The sequence below is a fragment of the Eulemur rufifrons genome, chromosome 9, assembly GCF_041146395.1.
Source record: "Eulemur rufifrons isolate Redbay chromosome 9, OSU_ERuf_1, whole genome shotgun sequence".
In the NCBI taxonomy this organism is placed as follows: Eukaryota; Metazoa; Chordata; class Mammalia; order Primates; family Lemuridae; genus Eulemur; species Eulemur rufifrons.
Window position 1 is genome coordinate 52,117,829 of NC_090991.1, and position 25,949 is coordinate 52,143,777.

Below are 25,949 nucleotides of genomic sequence, written 5' to 3' on the forward strand. Positions count from 1 at the left end.
TCAAAAAAGGCAGTTAAATTAAAACATAGAGCTTTTATTATTATGATTTATTTTTATTTTTGAGACAGGATCTCGCTCTGTTGCCTGGGCTAGAGTGAAATGGCATCATCATAGCTCACTGCAACCTCAAACTCCTGGGCTCAAGTGATCCTCCTGCCTCAGCCTCCCGAGTAGCTGGGACTACAGGTGTGCCTGGCCAAACTGTAGAGTTTCTAGAAATGCATTTTCCATTTTGTAGATTTCAACTAAATTAAACAGTGTGAAAACAAACATTAAAGTGATTGAAGGCCAGGCATGGTGGCTCACACCCAGCACTTTGCGAGGCCAAGGTGGGAGGATTGCTTGGGGCCAGGAGTTTGAGACCGGTCTGGGCAATAGTGAGACCCTGTCTGAATAAAATTTTTTTTTTTAAATTAGCCCGGCATGTAGTCCCAGCTACTTGGGAAGCTGAGGCACGAGGATCACTTGAACCCAGAAGTTTGAAGTTGCGGTGACCTATGATGATACCACTGCACTGTAGCCTGGGCAACAGAATGAGACCTTGTCTCATTCAGTCAATCAATCAATAAACAAACAAATGTGCACAACTAAAGTGCCAGTCCTCAGATCTAGAGTCAGAATCTTGGGGAGTGGTACTCCAGCTTCTGTGTGGTCAAAAAGCTCCCTGGTTGATTGTGACTTTGAGTCCAGTCTTAAAGCTGCTCTGTGAGAATTCTTTAGGAAAGTCAGTGCTTGGCCAATTGGTGACTCCTTTAATCACCTGATGTTTAATCATGTCTGTTGAAGTATTGTGTTGTCTTGTTTGATTTTTTGTTTGTTTTCCTCCTTTTCATGTTATTTTTGTTGTAAGAGCTAGAAAATATGTTGAAGAAAATGAACTCAAGGATATATTTAAGCACTTGAAATAAGCTTTTGTTTTGTAGCACAGATTTAATTCATACCTTACCCATTTTAACCTAAAACTTTAACTTCTATCCCAAAGCATTTACTGGCATTAACAAGGGGTGTTTTGGTTGAATGAATGTTTTAGAATTTTTGTTTAATTAAAACCTAGTTAAGTATTCCTAAATTTTTTTCTTTACAGAAAAGTCTTTTAAGTTATGTGCCACCAAAGAGATGCTCCTTCTTAGTATTACAACTGCTTATACAGGTAATGGAATTGCTGTTTTGGTTTTCTGTTGCTGCATGATGACAATAAGGGCTGGAAACAATAGTCATGTTATTATTTTTCACAATTCTGCACATTGGCACAGCTGAATGGTTCTTACTTTTTTAAATCTGTAGAAATGTATGGGGTACAAGTGCAAATTTGTTACATGTATAGATTACATAGTGGTCAAATCAAGATTTTTAAGGTATCCATCACCCGAATAATGTACATCGTACCCATTAAGTAATTTTTCATCATCTACCCCCCTCCCTGGGTGGTTCTTCTGATTCAATTACTTGGAGTCTCTTGTGGCTTCTGTCAGAGGGTGGCTGGCGCTGGAACTTGCAAGACAGTTTTATTCACATGTCTGGTACCTTGACCATGGTCAGATATAGATCTGGGTCTCTCTCTGCGTGTAGTCTCAGGGCCTCTGTCCACCTGTGTGACCCCCTCCACAAGATCTCCTCCTGACCAGGCCGCATAGCCAGACGTCTTTGTTAATGGCTAAAGGCTGCACAGAGGGCAACAGGAAAAACTACCAGACCTTCTTAAAGCTCAGGCCTGCCTCTAGCCCAGCATCCCTTGCACTACATTCTCTTGGTGACAACAGGTCACAGGGCCAGCCCAAATCCACTGTGGGAAGAAAACCAGGACACATGGCTCATCGGGACCCATGATTTAAGGCCAAGACAGAGTGCTGCAGAAAATAACCGTGAATAAATCTCTGTAACTTTACATGGATTAAGATAATTTCTAATGAAATAGAAGGGCATGATCATGTGCGATGTGACAATAGGTGGAGCACCCTTGGGTCTTAAGAATGATGAGGGAATTCATTTCCTTTTAGATAATGCCCTAATGTGCCAGTTACTACTGTGCATGTATGTGCCTCACAGGTACAAACTCTTCTTCTTAGGAGAAATAGAATAAACATTAAACATCTTTAAAATTCACAATTAAGATATTGTAGCATTAAGGAATCAAGGTCCTCTACTGATTTACTCTAACTTTTTATTCTAATCTTAGTAATTTTCTTTTCCTAGGAAACAGGGTTTAATTAAAACATTATTGTGTCTTTGAGCAACAGTGGATGGCATGTATTGGTTTTCCAGTACAGTAACAGTACAATCCAGCAGGAGTAGGAATGTTCCTGTTTCCTTGGAAAGCTATTCATAAGGAAAATGAGTACTTTAGTATTCACTGGTATTTAGTATTCAAAGTTATGTTAATTATATCCTCTGCCTATACCCTGCCTGCACTCAGAGTGATAGGTTTTGACATGAGGATGTCTGTTTATTTGAGTTGTATACTTTTATCTGAAATACGTGGCAAATGCCATCTCATGGTATCTTAGTTTTAGCTGCTATAACAAATTGCCATAGACGTGCTGACTTAGACAGCTATTAAGATTAGAGTGCCAGCATGGTCGGGTTCTGGCGAGGGCTCTTCCTGGTGTGTAGACAGCTGCCTTCTTGCTGCGTCCTCACAAGGCAGAGAGCAGACAGGACATCAGCTCTCTGGTGTCTCTTTATAATCCACCCTCATGACCGTATTACCCTGCAAAGGCCTCATCTCCAGATACCCTCATGCTTTGAGGATTAGCATTTCAACATATGGATTTTAGGATGGCCACAAATATTTAGTTCATGGCATGTGGCTAATTCCATTTTATCCGTTATATAGCATCAGTTTATGCTCTGCTTGGGGATTAATACTTTATTCTCTGTGAGTTTTGTTTTCCCTGTGTGTTTTATGTGTATGTACCTCAAATACTAGTAGACCTGAAGAAAATCAGGAAAAGGAAAATGTGAATGTATAGTTAAATTAAATCTGATATTTTTTCTAAAGGTCTGGAATTGACTTTCTTCTCTGGTGTATATGGAACCTGTATTGGTGCTATAAATAAATTTGGAACAGAAGAGAAAAGCCTTATTGGACTTTCTGGCATTTTCATCGGCATTGGAGAAATTCTAGGTTGGTTTAAAAAAAAAAAATCTTTGCATTAAAAATACCAGTTTGTTATAGTTAAAATAGAAATTTTAAGGTATTTCACCTCTCTGTCCTTGAATTTCTGGTTTTTCTACTTATTTTTACCCAAATGGGTATGTTTTTGTTTTTCTATTGTCACTACTATAAATTATAAAACATTTGTCAAATAATTCACAGATAGAAACCATAAATAAGTAGACACATGGTCTCTCCCAACTTTTCCTCTTAAGATACTTAGTGTCAGCCTGGAGTGGTGGCTCACGCCTGTAATCCTAGCACTCTGGGAGGCCGAGGTGGGAGGATTGCTTGAGCTCAGGAGTTCGAGTCCAGCCTGAGCAAGGGCGAGACCCCGTCTCTACTAAAAATAGAAAGAAATTAGCTCGACAACTAACAATATATATAGAAAAAAAAAATAAGCTGGACATTGTGGCGCATGCCTGTAGTCCCAGCTACTCAGGAGGCTGAGGCAGAAGGATTGCTTGAGCCCAGGGGGTTGAGGTTACTGTGAGCTAGGCTGATGCCAACGGCACTCTAGCCTGGGCAACAGAGTGAGACTCTGTCTTTAAAAAAAAAAAAAAAAAAAAAATATTTAGTGTCTTGGAATTCTTGACTTTCTGGTTTTCTTTCTTTCTTTTTTGAGACAGAGTCTCACTCCATTGCCCCAAGTAGAGTGCCATGGCATCAGCCTAGCTCACAGCAACCTCAAACTCCTGCGCTCAAGCAATCTTCCTGCCTCAGCCTCCTGAGTAGCTGGGATTACAGGTGTGCACCACCACGCCCAGATAATTTTTTCTATTTGTAGTAGAGATGGGATCTTGCTCTTGCTCAGACTGGTCTCGAACTCCTGAGCTTAAGTGATCCTCCCGCCTCAGCCTCCCAGAGTGCTGGGATCACAGGAGTCTGCTCTACATCCTGCTCCTGAGTAGGTGCTTACAGGCAGCCTCCCTGCCTCGAGGTTGGCTGTGCCCCTAGGAAGGAGCCACCGTACCAGGCCTTCTATTGGAGTCTTTTTGCCCATTTTTCTAGAAGATTTTTAATCTGTTTTTCCTCAGTTTTAAATTTGCCTTATAAAATTAGGGATGTTAGCTCTTTTTTTCTGTGTGGTATATTGTGAATATTTCCCCCAGTGTATTATATGTCTTCTGACTTTGATTATGGTGCTTTTTGCCATATATTTGTTTTTATTTTTATGTAGTCAAATTTACCAATGTTTTATTGTTATTGCCTCTGGATTTTGAATCATAGTTAGAATAGTCTTCCCTATACTGAGGTGAAAGATTTGCCCACATTTTCTTCTGTTATATAATTTATTTATTTATTATTTTTTTTTGAGACACAGTCTCACTCTGTTGCTGGGGCTAGAGTGCCATGGCGTCAGCCTAGCTCACAGCAACCTCAAACTCCTGGGCTCAAGCGATCCTCCTGCTTCAGCCTGCCAAGTAGCTGGGACTACAAGCATGTGTCACCATGCCCAGCTAATTTTTTCTATATATTTTTTAGTTGTCCAGCTAATTTTCTTTCTATTTTTAGTAGAGACGGGGGTCTCGCTCTTGCTCAGGCTGGTCTCGAACTCCTGACCTCGAGCCATCCACCCGCCTCGGCTTCCCAGAGTGCTAGGATTACAGGCGTGAGCCACCATGCCCAACCAGTATTAATTATTTTAATGTCTTGCTCATTCCTAACATCTGCAACAGTCCTGGGGTAGTTTTGTTTCTTTCTTTTCTTTCTTTTCCTAACAGTTTTATTGAGATAAAGCTCACAGGCCCCCAAATTCACCCATTTAAAATGTACGGGTCAGTGTAGCAGTACTTCGTTCCTCTTTATTGCCAAATAACATTTAACTGTATGCATATACCACATTTTATTTATCCACTCATCACTTAATGGACATTTGGGTTGTTTCCACTTTTTGGCCCTTATGAGTAACGCTGCTGTGAACATTTGTGTACGAGTTTTTGTGCAGACATATGTTTTCGTTTCTCTTGGGCACATCCCCAGGAGTGGAATTGCTCAGTTATGTGGTAATTCTACACTTGATTGCTTTTTCTCCTCATTGTAGGTCCTACTTTCCTGCTTCTTTGCATGCCTGGTGATATTTTATTGTGCATACCAGACATTGTGACTTTTACTTTGTTGGGTACTAGATTTCTTTTATTCCTGTAAATATCATTGAGCTTTGTTCTTAGATGTAATTCATTTAATTATAAACAGCATGATTCTTTCAGGTCCTGCTTTTAAGATTCATTGGGTGGGACGGGAGCAGCACTCACTCAGTCTAGGGCTAATTATTCCCTTCTCCTGGGGGAAGACCCCTCTGTGTGCTCCACCCAGTGCCCTGTGAATTGTAAGTTTTCCCGTCTGGCTGGTGGGACCAGACACTGATCCCAGCCCAGGGCACTAATACGGCCAATCCTGTTGGCTGGTTCTTTCCCAGGCCTCTGCTCACTTACTCACATAATGTGCTGATCAGTCCTCGGCTGAAGGCTCGGGGGGACCCTGTGAAGACCTCTGGAATTGTTTCTCTGTGCAACTGTCCTTTCTGATACCCTTGTCTGTGAACTCTGGCCACGCTGATATCCCTAGACTCACAGGCCTGTCTCTTCAACTCGGGAAGACTGTGGGACTCCGCCTGGGTTCCCTCTCCCTGTGCTGCAGCCTGCTTTATTTATTGATTTATTTTTTTTGAGACAGGGTCTGGTCTCACTATCACCCAGGCTAGAGTGCAGTGGTGTGATAATAGCTCAATGCAGCCTCAGATGCCTGGGCTCGAGCAATCTTCCTGCCTCAGCTTCTCGAGCAGCTGGGACTACAGGCATGTGCCACCACGCCTGGCTAATTTTTTTATTTTTTCTAGAGGTAGAATCTTGCTCTTGTTCAGGCTGGTCTCAAACTCCTGGCCTCAAGTGATCCTCCCCGCCTGGCCTCCCGAAGTGCTGGGATTACAGGCGTGAGCCATTGCACTGGGCCTGCAGCCTGCCTTTGAGAGGAGCTGCTAGGCTGTTTCCCAGAGGGGCTGTACCAGCAATGCATGAGTGATTCTGTTTTTCTGAGTCCTCGCCAGCATTCAGTGTTCTGATTATTTTTTGATTTTAGTCATTCTGATAGATATGTAGTGATATTTCATTGTGATTTTAATTTCCATTTCTTTAATGGGCAACAATGTTGAGCATCTTTTATGTGTTTACCCATGTATATTCTCTTTGGTGAAACATGTCTGTATCTTTTGCCCATTTTCTAGATAGGTTTTTTTTTTTTTTTTTTTTTTAAGTGTTAACCTTCACTTTTGATTTATGGGTTTGCTGGGATAGATTTCTAGGGTAGAACTCACTTAAGAACCATAAAGGCAATGCCCCATTGTCTCTTACCATTAGGTTAGAAAGGTCTTCTCTTCTTGTTGTTAAGGATTCTCCCTTCGCCGTGGAGACGTTCTAAGCTGTTCTCATTGCTGAGCCTCCATAAGCTTTTCTTTCCCCTCTTTGGAGCTCACACGTAATTCTGAAATTGCACAATGCTTGCTTTTCAGTGTGTCACCTGGGCTCATTCGGCTATGGTTACAACAAAACTTGGTAGTAGAGATAAGTTGTATCCTTTTTATTAATTCTGATTTAAGCGATAGATCAAAGGGGGATAGTTTTGTGGGTATAATAATTCATAGAGAAGAAATGCAAGAATGTTTCTGGATATAAATGTAAGTAATTTTGATGTCTAATTTTTTGGTATAATAGTTGATGCTTGGTCATCATTAGCATTGTCTGCAAGCCCCGAGTTGTTGGATTTTTTGAAGATATTGAATGTTTGATAACGTTCAGTTACAACTTGCCTCCTTGATTATAACTCAAGACTAGCTGTGTAATGTTGTGGCAGTCCTGGTGATGTTTCTATCATCTTGATTTATAGGTGGAAGCCTCTTTGGCCTGCTGAGCAAGAATAATCGCTTTGGTAGAAACCCGGTTGTGCTGTTGGGCATCCTGGTGCACTTTATAGCTTTTTATTTAATATTTCTCAACATGCCTGGAGATGCTCCCATTGCTCCTGTTGAGGGAACTAACAACACTGCTTACATCAAACCCAGGTACAGTGACTGCCATTCCTATAATTCGAGGGGGGGGGTGTCAGATGGCAAGATGTTATATTAAGTGGAGCGGTTAATTCTCTTCAGAGTCTGTTGTCTTCACAAGGTCGTCTGTCAAGTGTCAATAGAGTCAGAATGAGTTTAAATAGGAATCCATAGAGAATCCCAAGTTCTTTTTGTAATAGTTGGTTTTAACCTTTTTCCCCGCTAAATCTTTTTCTTCATCCTTGAAGGAGCACGTAAGTACCTGATCTGAATTTTCTGTCTCTGCGTTTCGAGCAGTGAGTTAGGGAGGAGCAGAACGGAGAGGAGCAAGGGGAGCTCTGGCAGCCGGGGAGCCCCCTCAGTCCTTTCAGAGAGGCTTATATGAGTTTTGAGGATATTGGTTTGTTGCACTCCACTCTGAAATTCATTATAATGTAGACATTTCTGTCTAGATCCACAAATCCAAGGGGAGCCCAGCCCAAAAATCAGTACAGGCTGAGCATCCCTAATCTGAAAGTCTGAAATCGGAAATGCTCCAAAATCTGAAACTTTTTGAGTGCCAACATGATGCTCAAACGAGATGCTCATTGGAGCATTTAGATTTTGGATTTTTGGATTAGGGATGCTTAACTAGTAAGTATAATGCAGATATTCCAAAATCTGAAAAAATCTGAAATTTGGAACACTTCTGGTCCCAAGTATTTTGGATAAGGGATATTCAACCTGCATTTTGCTTCCCAGTTAGTTAATAGACCAGAGCTTGTTACAATATAAAGAGTATAAATTCTTACTGTGTAAATTCTAATATTTGTTCTTATTTCATAGTATAATAAATACTTAAAGCTTGAAGGTAAAATGCTTTTGTTGGGTGGGTTGCATTTACATTTTAAATGGCTCTAGTAAATTTTGGCAATATTCATACTAAGTTAATTTTTGTTTTCTTTAGCAAAGAAATTGCCATTCTCTGCAGTTTTCTGTTGGGTCTTGGGGACAGCTGCTTCAACACCCAACTGCTTAGTATTTTAGGCTTTCTCTATTCCGAAGACAGCGCGCCAGCTTTTGCCGTCTTCAAGTTTGTTCAGGTAACCTCTTCAGATTGCGTTTAAAGTAGGGTCCTTTTCCTTTGTGTATTACTTTGTTTTTGGTTACTAGTATTGTGGTTTTTAAATGAAAGTTGGGGGTATCCTGTAAAAGGAATTGTGAGTAGAATTAGGAAGCAGTGGGCAGTATGATTTTTTCCCCCTCGTTTGTGTAAGAGATTTTACATTCTGGTCTCCAAGGCTCAGGAGATTTCCTTCCTTAGGTACCAGAATTCCATTCATTTGTAATACAGACAAGTGTATTTTTCACTCTATACATTATTTCCACAAAATGCTATTTTAAATAGCAGAGCTTGTAGCTTGCTCATTACCTGCCGTCAGTGGGAATTCACCGTGCGTGTCTGCGCATTAGTGACCAGTGAGGGGGGCTGGAAAGCGCGTTAGTGACCAGTGAGGGCGTATCTAGATGCAGGGGGGCTGGAAAGTGCCTCCGGTCCCAGCAGTGCTTTGGGCTGGATAGTAGCAGGGCTGATTGCGGTGTTGTGCGGCACCCCTGCGTGCACGTTGTGATTTGTTTTATTTGTTCTTAGTCTATTTGTGCAGCCATGGCATTTTTCTACAGCAACTACCTTCTCCTTCACTGGCAACTCCTGGTCATGGTGATATTTGGGTTTTTTGGAACTATTTCATTCTTCGCTGTGGAGTGGGAAGCCGCCGCCATCGTTGCCCGGGGCTCTGACTACCGAAGCATCTGAGCAGGTGGCAGCAAGGGGAGGCGCCTCCTCGGGGACACGGCTGGATGCGGCGCGCGGTGGAGGAAGCCGCCTTTCGTTTTCACCGTGTGTGGATCACGTTCAGTGTGGAAAATAAAAGAGTAAGACTGTTAAGTCAGCGAGAGTTGGCATTCAAGTTTACAGATAGGAGCTATTTAAAACAAGTGGAATAAGGGAAAGCTGTTGTCACTACAGTTGTTCAAAGATACTGTTTTTTAATTCATTTACTCAAGTCCCTTATAATCATGATAGTACACAGATATTTTCTTCTCCCTCCTGTTCTTGTTGAAAAATCCTGCCTTGATTCAAAATTCTGGGCCATAAGTCATGTCAAGGTTTTTTTCTGGGTATGGAGTATGTGTGTGTAACCGTCGGAGGCGTGTGCCACTCTCCACGTGCGTCGGGGGTGGCATTGGAATAAATAGCGGGATGTGGAAATGAGATCTTGCCTTTGAAAAGATTTCTTCCCCTTAAATGTTTTGTTGTTACATTTTCTTACCTTGTAGTTCATAGCAAGGAGTGGCCAATTAAGTATTATGAAATGAGGTACAAATTGTCTTAAAAACAGGAATCTAACATTCCTGTTTTTGTAAACAAACAAAAACACATTTAAAAAGACAAACACCTTGGCCGGGCGCGGTGGCTCACGCCTGTAATCTTAGCACTCTGGGAGGCCGAGGTGGGCGGATCGTTTGAGCTCAGGAGTTCGAGACCAGCCTGAGCAAGAGCGAGACCCCCGTCTCTACTAAAAATAGAAAGAAATTATATGGACAGCTAAAAATATATATAGAAAAAATTAGCCGGGCATGGTGGTGCATGCCTGTAGTCCCAGCTACTCGGGAGGCTGAGGCAGGAGGATCGCTTGAGCCCAGGAGTTTGAGGTTGCTGTGAGCTAGGCTGACGTCACGGCACTCACTCTAGCCAGGGCAACAGAACAAGACTCTGTCTCAAAAAAAAAAAAGACAAACACCTTTACTGGGGGTGGACTTTTGCTAGTAATTTTCCTGGAAGATACAATACAAAAACCCCACAAACCAACCTGTAGTGAGATCTGAGCTGTGGTGGCAGGCCACTGTCATGTTGTCATTTGTGTATGTCATATGCCTGGGAATGGAATGTCACTAGTTGGGGAGATGTTTAAATGGACGAGTTAGCTTTCCTCCATAAGAGCTCACTTAAATTTTTAATTGAAATAAAATTCAGAAACCATGAAATTCACCAGTTGAAAGTATACACTCACAAGATAGTATAACCATCACCATTATTTAATTCCAAAACACTTTTATCGCTCCAAAAGCAACCCCCTGCCTGTTGGCAGTCATTCCCCCTTCTCTGGCCTGGCAACTACGACTCTACTTTATGTCTCTATAGGTTTGCCTATTCCGGACATTTCATGTAAATAAGAGAGCTCACTTTTAAGTATGATATTTAACTGTACAAATGAGTTCTTTGGCAAAGTAAAGTCAGCCAAGAGGACAAACATATATACCTTGTTGTCCATTATTTGTTTTAAAACTTGCTAGAAATTTAGAAATTTTATAGTTGACTTGCAAATCTGAAGAAACACAATAGAGCGTGGTTTTCAGATATTTGATGACAAGTGCAGGGAGTCAGAGAACCCTGTAGTTAGCTAGAATCCTTAGAGCAATCGCACGGGTGCGGAGCGCTGAACTCTCCTCTTCCGGGTGGTGAAGTTCTGGCTTGCTTTCTCGGAGTTGAGATCACCTCAGTTGACTTAGTTGACCCTGTACGAATAATTTGTAAATGCTGCTTCAGACTTAAGACAAATGATTTATTATCTCTTTAAGCATGTTATTATTTACTGAGATGTATTAATTTTCTAATGTGGCATAAAAAATTACCCCAAAACTTAGCCGCTTATAATAGCACACATCTATTATGTCCCAGTTTCTGTGGGTCAGGAATCCGGGTGTGGCTGAGCTGGGTCCCGGGCTCAGGGTCTCATAAAGCTGTGGTCAAGGTGTTTTCTGGGCTCTGCTGGGACAGAACCTGCTTCTCAGCGCACGCGTGAGGTCACTGGCAGGAGTCAGTTCCTCACAGGCTGTTGTGCTAAGGGTCTTAGTTTCTTACGGCTGTCGGCCAGAGACCACCCTGTGTTGTCACACGGAGCTGTCCTCAGGGCAGCTTACAACATGGCAGCTGCTCTCATCAAAGGAGGCAAGCAAAGCGGAAGAGAGAGTGAGAGCAAGACAGAAGTCACAGTCTGTCATAACTTCATCTCAAAGGGGACATCGCATCACCTCTCCTGCATTCTTTTTGCTAGATGCAAGTGACAGCCTCCCTTGGGGACGGGATTACCCAGGGTGGGAGCACCAGGAGGGGGTCACTGGGGACCGTTTTACAAGGCCACTGTCACACCCAGGCTTACACGGAAGGTGAGAGCTGCGTCCTGCATTCCCAGTCCCCACGTTCCCCTGAGCTCTTGCTCTGTTGGCTCGTGACGGATCTACACAGCGAGGCTGGCAGGAGGAGGTTAAGTGTCCTTTGATAATGACACCAAGTATTTTAACCCAAGGAAGCCGTGGCATCTCATCACCTGTAGGATTCGTGGTGATTATCATCGCCAGGGAAATGAAATGGAGTGACGTGCTCTATTGAGTACGTCAGAAACCCAGCTTCTGGGCTGCCTCCCGCTTGCTACACACTGTTATTCGTTTTAAGTTCTTTAGTTGCATTTTTTTTTTTAATTTTACTTTGTTTTTATTCACTTTTTGTGTCTGTAAATAGTGTTCATCTTGGTGGGCTCATTAGATGACTGGATAACATTAAGGTCATCTTTTACATTCTCAGCATTAATTGAGTTAAAAATGAAATGTGGACTGGTGGGGGAGGGGAGCACAGGGGCGGAAAAAAATGAAATGTGACAATGAAATAAAGAGTTTAATTTTTATGCTTGTCTTATATACTCTATCAAAGCATTTTATCTTTATACTTTAGCTAAGTAAACGCCTCAGCTTGGTCTCACATGAGTGTGTGTGTGTGTGTGTGTGTGTGTGTGATGTTGGGTGTGGTGCTCTTTTATTGCAGGTTTCATATTGTGTACATTGAAATGTGGCTTAGACCTGGAGCAAGCTTTATGGCACCGCAGATGTCTTTCTCCGTGAGTGTGAAGGTGCTCTGCCTTCCCCTTCTGAGTTTTCCTTCCCCAAAGACTTGAAAAACTTTCAACCTGGGCTTGGGCTGTTCATACACAGGGTGTTTGTTGACTAAAATACACTAAGTACCTTAGTTTTTAAGTTCTAAAAATACGTTAACATTAATAGTTTAAAAAGGCTGAATGTGGTGGCTCATGCCTGTAATCCTAGCACTCTGGGAGGCTGAGGAGGGAGGATCGCTTGAACTCAGGAGTTCAAGACCAGCCTGAGCAACAGGGAGACCACGTCTCTACTAAAAATAGGAAAATTAGCCAGGCATGGTGGCGCATGCCCGTAGTCTCAGCTGCTCGGGAGGCTGAGGCAGGAGGATTGCTTGAGCCTAGGACTTTGAAGCTGTGGTGAGCTATGATGAGGCCACTGCACTCTACTCGGGGTGACAGAGGGAAACTCTGTCTCAAAATAAAAAAAAAAAAAGAAAAAAGAAAGAAAATATTCTTTGCAATATGGCCTAATGTCCAGTTCTGCTACTTTTGGTCCCCTAAGAATATAGAAGACTTGCTCAAATTGGATCAAATTCTGGCCAAATATTGGGGTAGCAATACCACTGTGGGCCTTTGTTATATAATCCACAGTGAAATGATTATGAGTGTGGGTTATGTATATTGATTAAGAGATAAAGTTTGAAAAGTTAACGTCTCATTAAAATGTGACAAAACTACTTTGGCTTGTTTGGGTTCTTTTGGTCAGGTTTCCAGCGTGTGAAATAGACAACTCTTTTCTTTACAACTCATATTTCTTAAGAAATATGGAAACATATTCTATAGAAATACTCCCACTCTTGACATTTTGTGTGATTTCTTTTTTTTGATCCATAATATACTAAATTTTAATACTAGGATGTATATTTGTGTTAATCCAGTAGACCAAGAAACTGTAATGTTTCAGTGCCTCTCAAACCTGACATTCTTTTCAGCTTTGTGTACAAATAGTCTGAATATGCCATGAGCACCTCCCTGGGGTATCTGGTTGTGATTGTTGGTTTTCTGAGCTGCTATTAAATCTGGAAGGTTTGATGTTCTTATCAAGAGCAGTTCTGCCCTCATTTTCTGTTAACTGAGACAGATAATCTAAAGAAAAAGCTCATTGCAGTTCTAATCCAGAGGAGGTTCATTTGAGCATTTCTTTTTTATTTCATTTCAATTCATAGGCCTTCTTTTTTTCCTTCCTTAAAATATCAAAATTTCCAATTCTTCAAACTTGATTGTTTATGTTCTAAGCCTGTTTGATTTTTTTTAATTGGTTTAGTTCTCTCAGTTTTACGCTTTAAAAGGAATCTTTTGGGATAATTGTCACCGAACTGAAAGCAAAGTCTTGATGACTCATATTGTAGACACTGCAAGAGAACGTGTTGAGGGAAAGACAGATGTTTTTCTCCCTACTTCTTTGTTTGTGGTTCCAACCATTCAAGCATTCAAGTGCAAGAGGAGCACGTAAGTGTTTGTGGTTGCACGTTGGGTGAGTCTGCTGAGTGGATGGTCTGGCGGAGGGAGCCACTCGGGGTGTCTGGGCTGGCTCTCCTGCTGCAGGTGGCTGTACCCAGAGCTATACTGTGTGCTCCATTCTGTGGGGAATGATGTGTTTTGCAGCCAGAGCTTGCTTTAGACTGAAGGACGTTGCCTTGGCACTGGCAAACCCTTTGATTCAGGAACCCTTCTGGCTGTCCCATTATTTTGCAGGATGAAGTGTCTTGTATTTGGTATACAGTTTGGCTTTTTCCTGAAAGATCAGCTCTTTCAGTTTATTCTTTTTCTGGATCAGCATAATCCCTGAAACTAGTGAAAGGTGAATAGCCCAAAGCAGGGCATGATTATTCACATCTACGCATGTTAAACCCTTAGCATACTAGTCAGGCCGAGCACATTGCACATGACACCATCATGCCCTCCAAGGCCTGACTTTCCAAGGCTCATTTTCTTTGTCTGCAGACCTCACTAATATATGCGGGCTTGCCCATATACCAGGGCACTATTTTAAGCACTTTACAAGTAATTATAAACTAGATACCATTATTATACCCATTTTATAGATGAGAAGACCAAGGCACAACAAGATCAAGTAACAAGCTCAAGATGACAAAGCTGGTAAGTGATAGGGCTGAACTGAACTCCAGATGGTGTCTCAGGACTGAGACAAAGCTGAACTGCAGCTGTGTACCACAGGTGCCTGTCACCGCAGGATGCCAGGATTGTCGCAGCCAGGGCAATATGAAGCCAGCTTGTTTTCCAGTTATGAGGGGGAGTGTGCTGGGCAGAATAAGGACCCCCTAAATGTATCCACAGTCTAATCATTGGAACCTGTGAATATATTAGTTACATGGCCAGGGGGAGTTAAGTTTGCAGATGGAATTAAGGCTGCTAATTAGCTGACCGAGATGGGGAGATTATCCTGGATTATCTGAATAGGCCCAATATAATCCCGGGGTCCTTACAAGTCAAAGGTGGTGGCAGGAGTGTGAGGGTCAGAGTCAAAGTGATCCGGTGGGAGAAAGACTCCATGTGCTGTGGCTGACTCTGAAGGTGGAGGAGGGGCCCCAGCCATGGACTCTGGGTGGCCGCCAGGAGGTGGAAATGGCAAGGGAACAGATTCTCCCCGGCAGCCTCCCGAAGGAACACAGCCCTGCCCACACGTTAATTTTGGCCCCTTGAGACCCATTTTGGACTTCTGACCTCCACAAGTATAATAAATTTGTGTTTTAAGCCACTGAATATGACAATTTGCTACAGCGACAATAGGAAAGTAACACAGGGAGAGATGAGTTTTTAAATATCCCATCTGATGAAAGCGTCCTCTCAACTACAGCTGGCCCGCCATACCTGTGGGCTCGGCCACCGTGGATTCAAACAGCCACAGAGCAAAAATATTTGAAAAAAATTGCGTCTGTACTAAACGTGTACAGACTTTTTTCTTTGTCATTAGTCCCTAAACAAGAGTTTAACAACCGGGCCGGGCGCGGTGGCTCACGCCTGTTATCCTAGCACTCTGGGAGGCCGAGGCGGTGAGTCGCTCGAGGTCAGGAGTTCGAGACCAGCCTGAGCAAGAGCGAGACCTTGTCTCTACTAAAAATAGAAAGAAATTATCTGGCCAACTAAAAATATATATAGAAAAAAATTAGCAAGGCATGGTGGCACATGCCTGTAGTCCCAGCTACCCAGGAGGCTGAGGCGGTAGGATCGCTTGAGCCCAGGAGTTTGAGGTTGCTGTGAGCTAGGCTGACGCCACGGCACTCACTCTAGCCCGGGCAACAGAGTGACACTCTGTCTCAAAAAAAAAAAAAAAAAAAGAGTTTAACAACCATCGACAGCATTTACATTGTATTAGGTATTATAACAACTTGGAGATGATTTCAAGTATGCAGGAGGATGTGCATAGGTTATATGCAAATATTGTGCCATTTTATATCAGTGACTTGAGCATCCTTGGGTTTTGATCCTAGAACCAGCCACCCACGGATACCAAGGTTGGTTGACAATAAAGGGAAGATGAAAGATGTAATTTTTATTAAATTTCTCCATTCAGAAAATACTGGTTGTTCTAACTTCCTACCAGATGAAGCCCACACTTCTTAGCCAGTCATTGAGCAACTCCTAAAACTTGGTCCGCCCTTATCCTAACACTGCAGAACCACGCCTGCTTCATGCCAAACCCAAACCTCAAGACTGCAAAACCATGCTAGTCTCCAAAACATACCCTTTTATGTAGACAAGTTTATTGGAATGTTGCTTCATGAATATATTCTGCTCCAGCATCTCTGCCTTTGCTCATAGTATTTCCTTGTGGAATGGCTGCTCTTCACCCTTCTCTCTCCAGATCCTAGCTCTGAGGGCCTGGCGCAAGTCCCGACTCCCCGTGAAGCCCTTCCAGGCCACAGCAGGCCCCGGGTGTGGATGAAGTTCCTGCAGCTGCGTCACGTCTTGTCTTGGAGCTTCCTTTCTCCCGTGCATTTTTCTTGTTCCCACAACTAGATTAACTCGTGGGGGCAGGACCATCGTTCCACCCGTGCCTTCCACATTGACTGGCCCGGTGATCTTTTTGCCCTCAGTGCCTCTGATACCCTGTGTGTGGGGTTTTCCCCCTGCACCCACCAGTCCCCAACACCAGCTGGCTGTGCCACAATTCAGTTCGATTCCGACACTGCCCAGAGTCAGCAGAGACCTCACAGGTTAAGTGAAAGCTTAGTCCCACGAGACGGCCCCCACCTCTGGCCAGTCATAGATCCCGACCTTCCGAACTTCTGACCAACTGGCTCTAAAGTTGGGGGGTTCCTACCTCCCACCTCACATTTGGTAATTTGTTAAAACGGCTCATAGAACTCAGGAAAACAATTTACTTACTAAGACCAGTTTATTTTATTTTTTTATTTTTTTGAGACAGAGTCTCACTTTGTTGCCCAGGCTAGAGTGTGTGCCGTGGCGTCAGCCTAGCTCACAGCAACCTCAAACTCCTGGGCTCAAGCGATCCTCCTGCCTCAGCCTCCCGAGTAGCTGGGACTACAGGCATGCGCCACTATGCCCGGCTAATTTTTCTCTATATATATTTTTTTAGTTGTCCATATAATTTCTTTCTATTTTTAGTAGAGACGGGGTCTCGCTCTTGCTCAGGCTGGTCTTGAACTCCAAGACCAGTTTATTACAGAGGCTACAACTGAGAAAGTGCCAAATGGAGGAGAGAGGCAGGACAAGGCTGGGGTGGGGCCGCGGAGCCTCCCTGCCACCTCTGGGTGCGCCACCCTCCCAGCACCTCCACCTGTCCGCCACCCAGAAAGCTCATCAGATCCCCTTGTTTAAGAGTTTTTATACAGCTTCGTGTCCAGCCTCCTTCCTTCCCTTCTAGGAGCAGGGGAAGGGTGGCTGAAGTGCCAACCCTCTAATCACAAGGTCTTTCTGTGACCTGCCCCACCCCGAGGCTGTCTAGGAGCCCCACCCTGTGTTGCTGCATTAGCATAAACTCAGGTGTGATCATAGGAGCTCATAGTAATAAAAGACACTCCTATCTCAGGAAATGCCAAGAGTTATAGGAGCTCTGTGCCACCTGGGACAAAGACTGAAGACATTTCTTAGTATATCACAACTAGGAGGGGGTTGGCAACTGATAAGCTGTTGTTCTGAGATGATTTTGCAAATACGTGAACGTAGGCCGGGTGAGGTGCTTCACGCCTGTAATCCTAGAGCTCTGAACATAGGCTGGGTGAGGTGCTTCACGCCTGTAATCCTAGAGCTCTGAACATAGGCCGGGTGAGGTGCTTCACGCCTGTAATCCTAGAGCTCTGGGAGGCTGAGGCAGGAGGATCGCCTGAGCCCAGGAGTTCGAGGTTGCCGTGAGCTGTGATGACACCACTGCATTCTACCTGGGACAACAGAGCAAGACTCTATACCAAAAAGCAAATGAAAAGGAAAGGAAATATGGGAATGTAATAGATTCAGATCAGCAGCCTCAGAGTCATAAGGTGCAGGCTTGGAGACCATTTAAAATTTAGGCCACTCTTTCAGAATGTTAAAGTTTTCATAGTTCCTAACCACTGCACAGAGCCACACCTCTGTGTCCCAAACCTTGGTGCCAGGCATTTTCCTTCTCCTACCTTCTCCCCACCCCCAACCCTACCCAAAGCTTAAAAGTCACCAAATCCTCTGTTGGGGAACAAAACCCCAGCTCGATTCGTTATTATCTAGTCAGATGCATCATCTCACACCGCCACTCCCCGTGGTTCCTCCTGCTGTTCCTTCTTGCTGTTCCAGCCACTCCTGTAGCCTCCAGTGTTCTTATTTTCTCTCTTTTTTCTTTTTCTTTTTTTTTTTTTGAGACAGAGTCTTGCTCTGTTGCCTGGGCTAGAGTGCCATGGCGTCAGTCTAGCTCACAGCAACCTCAAACTCCTGGGCTTCAGCGATCCTACTGCCTCAGCCTCCCGAGTAGCTGGGACTACAGGCATGCGCCGCCATGCCCAGCGAATTTTTTCTATATATATTTTTAGCTGTCCAGATCATTTCTTTCTATTTTTAGTGGAGACGGGGGTCTTGCTCTTGCTCAGGCTGGTCTCGAACTCCAGCCCTTGAGGGATTCTCCCACCTGGGCCTCCCAGAGTGCTAGGATTACAGGCATGAGCCACCACGCCTGGCCTTATTTTCTCTTTTTATAAATATCTGACTAAAAGAGTTTTCTTGGAGCTAAAGTATCAAAGTGGTATCCTTAAAGGAGGTAAAAAGTCGAAAAGCTGGCCTAAGTTTCCAGTAAGAAATCACTTAATTCTGGCATGGAGCGGGAAGACAGCCTTCTCCTTTGTGCGGTGGTCTCTGTTGGCTGGGCCATTCATCTGTTGGTAACGGCCAACTTGAAATGCATTGTTGCTGCTATTAATCTCTTTTTAAGAAAGAAAATGACACATATAATAACCTGTTTGACAAAGCCCCTTAGTGGCCCATCATTTGTTTCTGGCTGCAGAGCAATGAGTGCTGTGTGTAGCTGTCCACGCGCTTTTCTTGCTGCTACAGAACTGGTTGACTGCGGCGAAATAACCCACGATGTGTTTCCATGTTTCAGTGTAGAAGGTATACTTGGAATTTCCTGTATTTGTCTCCATCAATACCAGACCCTTCTTAAATGTCCGGTAGGTGGTGGCCACGGTAATGACTCTGCAGAGACCAACGAGCGTTGTGGGTTTAAATGTTGTGGCGAGCAAGAAGCAATAAGTAAATTTTGCAACTCTCAGCATCACATACTTTCAATATTAATGAAAGTTAACCTCAAAAGGAGAAGGAGGATTAATTAGACAATTTAGGTGAAATGGACAAATTCCTAGAAAGGCGTTAAAACTGACTCAAGAAGAAATAGGAACTTTAACGAGACCTATAACAAGAAATTTAAATAGTAACTGAAAATATTCCACCAAGGAAACTCCAGGCCCAGATGGCTTCACTGGCGAAGGTTACCAAATGCTTAAGGAAGGAATAATACTTATCCTTCTCATACTCTTTCAGAAAACAGAGCAGGAAGGGAACACTTTCCAGCTCATCACATGAGACCAGGGTGACCCCAACACCAAAGCCAAAGACATCATAAGGAAAGAAAACTACAGACAGACATCCCTGGTGAACATAGAGGCCAAGGTTTCAGCAAACTTAACCCAGAGAAAACGATCATATAGAAAGGATGATACACCATGACCTAATGGACCTTATCCCAGGAATGCAGATTGGTTAACCGTCCACAAACGGATGCAGTTGCATCATTTTCCAGTACCAATAATTCTCCAACACCAGCTGGGTGTCCTCCAGTTCAGTTCTGACACTACCCAGCGTTGGCACAGGCCCCACGAGTTAAAGGCTCAGTCAGACGAGACTGCCCCCACTTCAGATTCCAGTCATAAGCCTGGCAAGTTTGATAATTTTTTAGAACAACTCACAGACCTCGGGAAAGTGCTGTGCTTACTGTTGTCGAAACTGCAAGGGGGTTTCAGTCTGGATACAGTTGCTCGTGGCACAAAGACCCAATTATTGAGACAAAACAAGGATTGCCAAGGAAGAAAGGAATTTTTTTAACACTTTAGGCGTCTTGCTGGGAGAACAGGAGAAGCTGCCTCAACTCTCTCTTCGACAAATGGAGATCACTGGGCCTTCAAAGGAGGGAACTGGGGCCTCAGGGCAGGTCCTGGTGTGTCTTGTCAGGGGACAGGCATTGGGGGCAGGTTGTGGGGAAGGTGAGTCCTCAGGAACTCTGCCCAGGGGCCCTCAGAATCTCAGCTCCTTTGTCTTGCAGAAAATCCACCATTTCTGGAAAACAACTCAAAAGGTCAGGTAGTTAAGGGAGAGGATTATGTAGGGGTCATTGCAATTTGTTCAGTGGGGGGGCTGGTTCCACCCTTACAGTTAAAAGGATGCAGCTCAGGAACAGCCACCTGGAAGAGATGCGTGGAAGGGCAAGGTCAGGGTGGGAGGGCTGGAGCCTGAACCTCATTGTTCGAGAGCTTTTATTGTGTAGGCGTAATTAAATTGCTGGACATTGGTGATTGGACTCAATCTCCTGCCTCTTTCCCATCCTGGAAGAGGAAGGGGTGAGGTTGAAGTTCAACGCTGCAATCATGTCGTTGGTTCGGCTGGGCAACTTAGATAGCCCGCACCTGGAAGCTACCAAGAGTCACCTCTTTAACACACGATCAATCTGAAAATGAAATGAATACAAATACATTCACAATAGCACCAAAAAGAAGAAAATATTTAGTAATGAATGTAACAGAGAGTGCAATTCTTGTATGCTAAAAATTGCAGAACCTTGCTGAGAGAAATTAAAGATCTAAATAAAAGTTCCCTGTTCATGGATTGGATGATTCAGTATTGTCAAAATGGCAGTTCTCACCACATTGATGCGTAAATTCAAGGCAATCTCTATCAAAATCCCAGCAGGGATATTTTTTGGAGAAATTGACAAGTCGACCTTAAAAGTCACAGGGAAATACCGAGGAACTGAAATAGGCAAAACAATTCTGCTGGCCAGGCCTGGCTCACTGCAGCCTCCAACCCCTGGGCTCAAGCGATCCTCCTGCCTCAGCCTCCTGAGTAGCTGGGACTACAAGCACTTGCTCCCACACCTGGCTAATTTTTCTATGTTTTGTAGAGATGGGGTCTTGCTGTGATGCCCAGGCTGGTCTCAAACTCCTGGCCTCAAGTGATCCTCCCACCTCTGCCTCGCAAAGTGCTGGGATTGCAAGGGTGAACCACTGCACCCAGCCAAGGAGCATTATTTATAACAGCCAAAACCTAGAAACAGTTGACATGCCATCAACATGCAGATGGATAAACAAAACGTGGTGTATCCACACAGTGGAATGCCAGTCGGGACTAGAAAGGAATGAGCTGATACATGCTGCAACCTCAAAATGTAAAGGAAGCCAGAAACAAAATACTACAGATTTGATGATCCCATTTATATAAAATATCCGGAGAAGGCAAATTTATAGAGACAGAAAGCAGATTAATAGTTGCCTGGGAGTGGGAGCAGGGACTAACTCAAAAGGGTACAAGGGAACTTCTTGGGGTGATAAAAATGTCTTCAAAATGGATTGTGGAGATGGCTGCACAGCTCTGTGAGTCTACTAAGGAGTCACTGAATTGTACATGCACAGAGAGTGAACGGCGTATCAATTTCTTTTCTTTCTTTTAAGGCAGGGTCTCGCTCTGTTGTCCAGGCTAGAGTGCCGTGGCATCATCATAGCTCACTGCAGCCTCGAACTCCTGGCTCAAGCGATCCTCCTGCCTCAGCCTCCAAAATGGCTGGGACTATAGGTGTATGCCACCAGACTTGGCTAATTTTTTTTTTTTTTTTTTTTTTTTTGGTAGAGAAGGAGTCTCCCTATGTTGCTCAGGCTGGTCTCCAACTCCTGAGCTCAAATGATCCTCCCACTTCAGCCTGCCAAAGTGCTGGGATTACAGGAGTGAGCCACCACCCAGCTGGTTTATCAATTTTTTTTAAATGGAGGAGTTGTTAGGTACTTTAGATACTTTATGACAGCCTCTGATAGATGGTTCTACACATCTGTCCTTTCTGTTACAGTGATTACGGAAACGGAATTGAGTGCAGCTGAGAGGAGATCTATTCCACAGAACACAGCGGGGGGCCAACGCACACTGCTCCGTATTGATGGAACTCACGGGCCATTAAGTATTTATCTGTGAGTGCAAGTGTGAGTTGTTTTCAAGAATTGGGCCTCTCCTGCCTTTGCTTGTATCTCCAGGCGTGTTTTCCTTTCTTAGGTCATTTTAAACCCAGGCCTGTAAACACGCATCAGCTCCTGGCCAAACCCAGGGAAAATTTGAGTTTTGTCCCTGACTTCTCGTTGCGCTGATCTTGGTAATGAAGTGATCCCAAGGCAGCACTGACGTTCCCAATGTTTGCGTCACACACTCAGGGCAGGGGAAGCAGGCCCTGGGTTCTGACTAGGTAAGATACGTGGTGCTTCATGCTTGCTGAAACACCTTGCCCCCAAGGCAAGGAGCAAATCTATCCCTTTATCAGGAGAAGGAGAGATACCGAGAGTGAGTCAGCAAAACTGCAGTGAGCTCTCAAACCAGCTGGGTCAAGTTTGGGCCACATCCTGTCTCTCCCTGGAATTCTGCTGGTCAGGCCCTGAGGCCATTTGTCTTGCCTGTGCCTTGGAGCGAAAATAATCCTGCAGCCTTGCCAGTAGAATAAAACTTAACGCTAACACAACCTGAGTTTTCAGAGCCCTTTCAGGTGTGTCCTTACTTGACCTCCAAGCACTGAGCACAGAGGGTGGCACACAGGTCGGTACCCTCTCCCCGTGGCTGAGGAACGGAGCTCAGAGACAGGGGACTTGCCCAGGAGGGCAGGCAGCTGGCCCGGCCAGCCCCAGAACGGCTTCTTTGCACCGCGCTCGCTCCAGCTGCCTCTCGACAGCCTTTTTGCCTAGGTGCTCCCTAAATATTCAGATTAACTAGAATTTTAGAAGTTAAAGTCAGCATATGGCATCTTTTTCCCTTTGATCCCGTCCAAGAGAATGTTGCCACGGAAGCACATGGCCGGGGCCTGCTGAAACGTTGCCGTCTCAGGAAAGTGTGTCCCCGTTTTGAGGCATGTTTTGTTGAAGGTCCTGTAGAGTTTGGGTCCACGTTAACCAATGGAAAGAGTGGGTCAGGATGATGTGGGAAGCATCGAGGAGGAAGTAAATTGTTTAAATTTCCCAGGTGCACCCGACATAAAGCGAGAGGCTGAGGGCGAGGGGGTAGAGTGTGCCTGCGGGGCCTGGCATTTGCTGACTCAGGCTGCTCCGTCTCTGCCTCCAAAATTATGCTCTTCTGTGCAGATTTTTTTTTACCACTTGTCTCTCTGTGTTATTGAGAACGGCAAGGTATCCGCCGGAAAAGCCAATTTAAACTCAGCCAAGCCTGCGAGCATTAACACTTGTGCTTGGAAATGGGAAAAATGACGGAGCCTGCAGGACGGTCTCAGTGCTCTCTTTACGGTGTCGCTGGGAGTGAAGAGGTGGAAAACGACCTTGGGGGCGCTGCAGAGTGCATTTCATCTCATGCAAAGAAAAACGAGATTAAAAATATTTTAAGGCAATAAAGCACCTTCAAGTGCCTGCGCTGCGCAAATAAACCAGCAGTCACAGGAGTCACGGGGGAGCCATTGAGGGAGCAGGGTGCGTGCGAAGCCCCCGCGGGGACCCCCGTGCCCGCCAGCCGCCGTAGCTGCCTGAGAAGCGGGTGTGGGAGCTGCGGAGGGATTCTCTGTGTCTCCTGGGTCAGGGCGTAGCCTCTGGGAGCTGCTGTCCCTGTCCCTGTGGTTTTCAGCCTGCTGGGTGATCTGAAGGCACATCCTTTTTATTCCACGGGTGCAGTGGGACTCCCCTTTCTCGCATCCCTCTCTAGACTCCAGAGCAGCGTTGCTCAGCCGGCCCCTTTGACACTTGAGGCCCATCGTTCTTTGTGGTTGGCGAAGGAGCTCAGGAGGTTTCCCCCCAAAATAGGACTCCTTGGTATAAAGAGTGTTTTGAATTAAAGGCCCCAAGAGATCATCAGGCCTCGGCAGGGGCTTTCCCTCTATCTGCACAAACCAGACAAAGGCTGGATAAAAAGAGCGGTTGACTTCCCTTCCCCTCCCTGTTATCTCAGCGCATTTCGGTTCCTCCCTCACCCCCACGCTGGCCGGGGGTGTCCTGCACACTGAGCAGCACCCTGGCCGCCACCCACTAGATGACAAGAGCACCCCCTGCCACAGTTATGACAATCAAAAACATCTCCAGATACTGCGAAATGTCTCCTGGGGCACAAAATTGTCTCCCCTTTTGTTGAGAACCATCGTTTTAGGAGGTGGTGAGGATTAGCTGAGTTTGGAGACTTCGTTGTGAACATAGGGAACACGGCTCTTGCCCACTGAGGTTCGCTGAAAAGTCACTGACTTGAAGCAGATTGATTAATGGGAGAACAGGATACGAATTTATTTAGGGTGTATACATGGGAGGCTTCGGAATGGAGACCCAACTCCCCGGCAGGGCTTAGAGGCGTATATGCCGTTGGTAAAATGGGTTACGGGAGTGGGGAGAGAAGAATGGCTAGGGAGGATGGGTGGTTGGGAGTGGAGATTAACTGGTAAATAGTAAATAGTTGTCTTTGGAATACAAATGAATGAGAGAAAGGACATCTCCTTCTTTTTTTTTTTTTTTTGAGACAGAGTCTCACTTTGTTGCCCAGGCTAGAGTGAGTGCCGTGGCGTCAGCCTAGCTCACAGCAACCTCAAACTCCTGGGCTCAAGGGATCCTCCTGCCTCAGCCTCCCGAGTAGCTGGGACTACAGGCATGCACCACTATGCCCGGCTAATTTTTCTATATACATATTTTTAGTTGTCCATATAATTTTTTTCTATTTTTAGTAGAGACGGGGGTCTCGCTCTTGCTCAGGCTGGTCTCGAACTCCTGAGCTCAAACGATCCACCCGCCTCGGCCTCCCAGAGTGCTAGGATTACAGGCGTGAGCCACCGTGCCCGGCCAACATCTCCTTCTTAAACAGTCTGTTCAAGTGTGGTCACATTCCTGGTCTTATAGGAGGGGAAGAAAAGAATAGTTGTCTCCTTGGTGGGTCTGGATCTTAGGAAGATGAAGAAAGTTCAACTGTTCTGGGAGAGCTGATAGCGGGAGGGCGAGGTGGGGGAAGGTCAGAGAGACCTCGAGGCTTCTTCAGTCAGTCCCACGGGTCAAAATGCCATATTTGGGGTACTGGTTTCTGAGCCAACAGGAAGACAATGGCTTGGAATTGAAAAGGGGCTGTAATAGTTTAGAATGGGCCAAATTTATCTCTTTGAGTATAATCGTCTCCATGTAATTTAACACTTAATGGTTTGGTGGATATTGTAGACAGAGTGATGGGTGCCCGAAGATGTCCGTGTCCTAATACCCAGAACCTGTGAGTATATTACCTTATATGGCAAAGGGATTTTGCAGCTGCCATTAAATTAAGAATTGTCAGAAGGGGCAACTACCTTGGATTTGGGGTTAGGGTGGGCACAATGTAATCACAGGGTCCTGATAAGAGGGAGGCAGGAGGGTCAGAATCAGAGAAAGAGACATGGTGTCAGAAGCAGAGGTGGGAGGGGGAGGGGAGGGGGAGGGGAGGGGGAGGGGAGGGGGAGGGGGAGGGAGAAGGGAGGGGAGGGGGAGGGGAGGGGGAGGGAGAAGGGAGGGGAGGGGGAGGGGGAGGGAGGAGAGAGGGGAGGAGGAGGGGGAGGGAGAAGGGAGGGGAGGGGGAGCGGGCTGCTGGCTTTGCAGATGCAGGAAGGGACTGCCAGCCAAGTGCAGGTGGCCTTTAGAAGCTGGAAAGCCAAGGGGAGTGGAGTCTCCCCTCAGCCTGCAGAAGGAGCAAAGCTCTGCTGACATCTTGATTTTAGCTCAGTGAGACCCACTGTGGACTTCTGACCTCCAGAGCGGTAAGGTAATAAATTTATATTGTTTTAAGCCACTTAGTTTGTGGTAATTCGTTACAGCAGTTGAAGGATATTAGAAATATTTTACCCCCAAACACGGCATTTTGACATTCTGGGCTGACTGAAGAAGGCTCAGGTTCTCTCTGAACTACCCCCCCTCCCAACCACCACCCATTCTCCTAAAATTGTGCCAGATCCAGAGCCACCCAGGAGAACACTCGTTCTTTTCTTCCCCTCCCTGCAAGACCAGGGCTGCACCTGAGCACACTGGTTAGGAAGATAATGTCCTGTCTCAGACCCATTCCACAGATTCCAGAGAGAACTATCTACCAGTCAGGCTCT

The 25,949-nt window shown here is 45.0% G+C and overlaps 1 protein-coding gene across 2 annotated transcripts in view; it reads left to right on the forward strand.

Annotated features, from left to right (window-relative positions):
• MFSD11 (major facilitator superfamily domain containing 11) overlaps positions 1 to 9,707 on the forward strand; it is a 29,140-nt gene extending 19,433 nt beyond the window's left edge. The window contains exons 7-11 of one of the 2 annotated variants that reach the window (XM_069481743.1): positions 1,085 to 1,150; positions 2,999 to 3,124; positions 7,037 to 7,211; positions 8,143 to 8,278; positions 8,827 to 9,707. In XM_069481743.1, the coding sequence (XP_069337844.1) occupies positions 1,085 to 1,150; positions 2,999 to 3,124; positions 7,037 to 7,211; positions 8,143 to 8,278; positions 8,827 to 8,991 (668 nt within the window). In that variant the 3' untranslated portion in view covers positions 8,992 to 9,707. The remainder of the gene's footprint in view (positions 1 to 1,084; positions 1,151 to 2,998; positions 3,125 to 7,036; positions 7,212 to 8,142; positions 8,279 to 8,826) is intronic. The other variant, XM_069481742.1, reaches the window with a different exon arrangement.
• Positions 9,708 to 25,949: the final 16,242 nt, after the last annotated feature.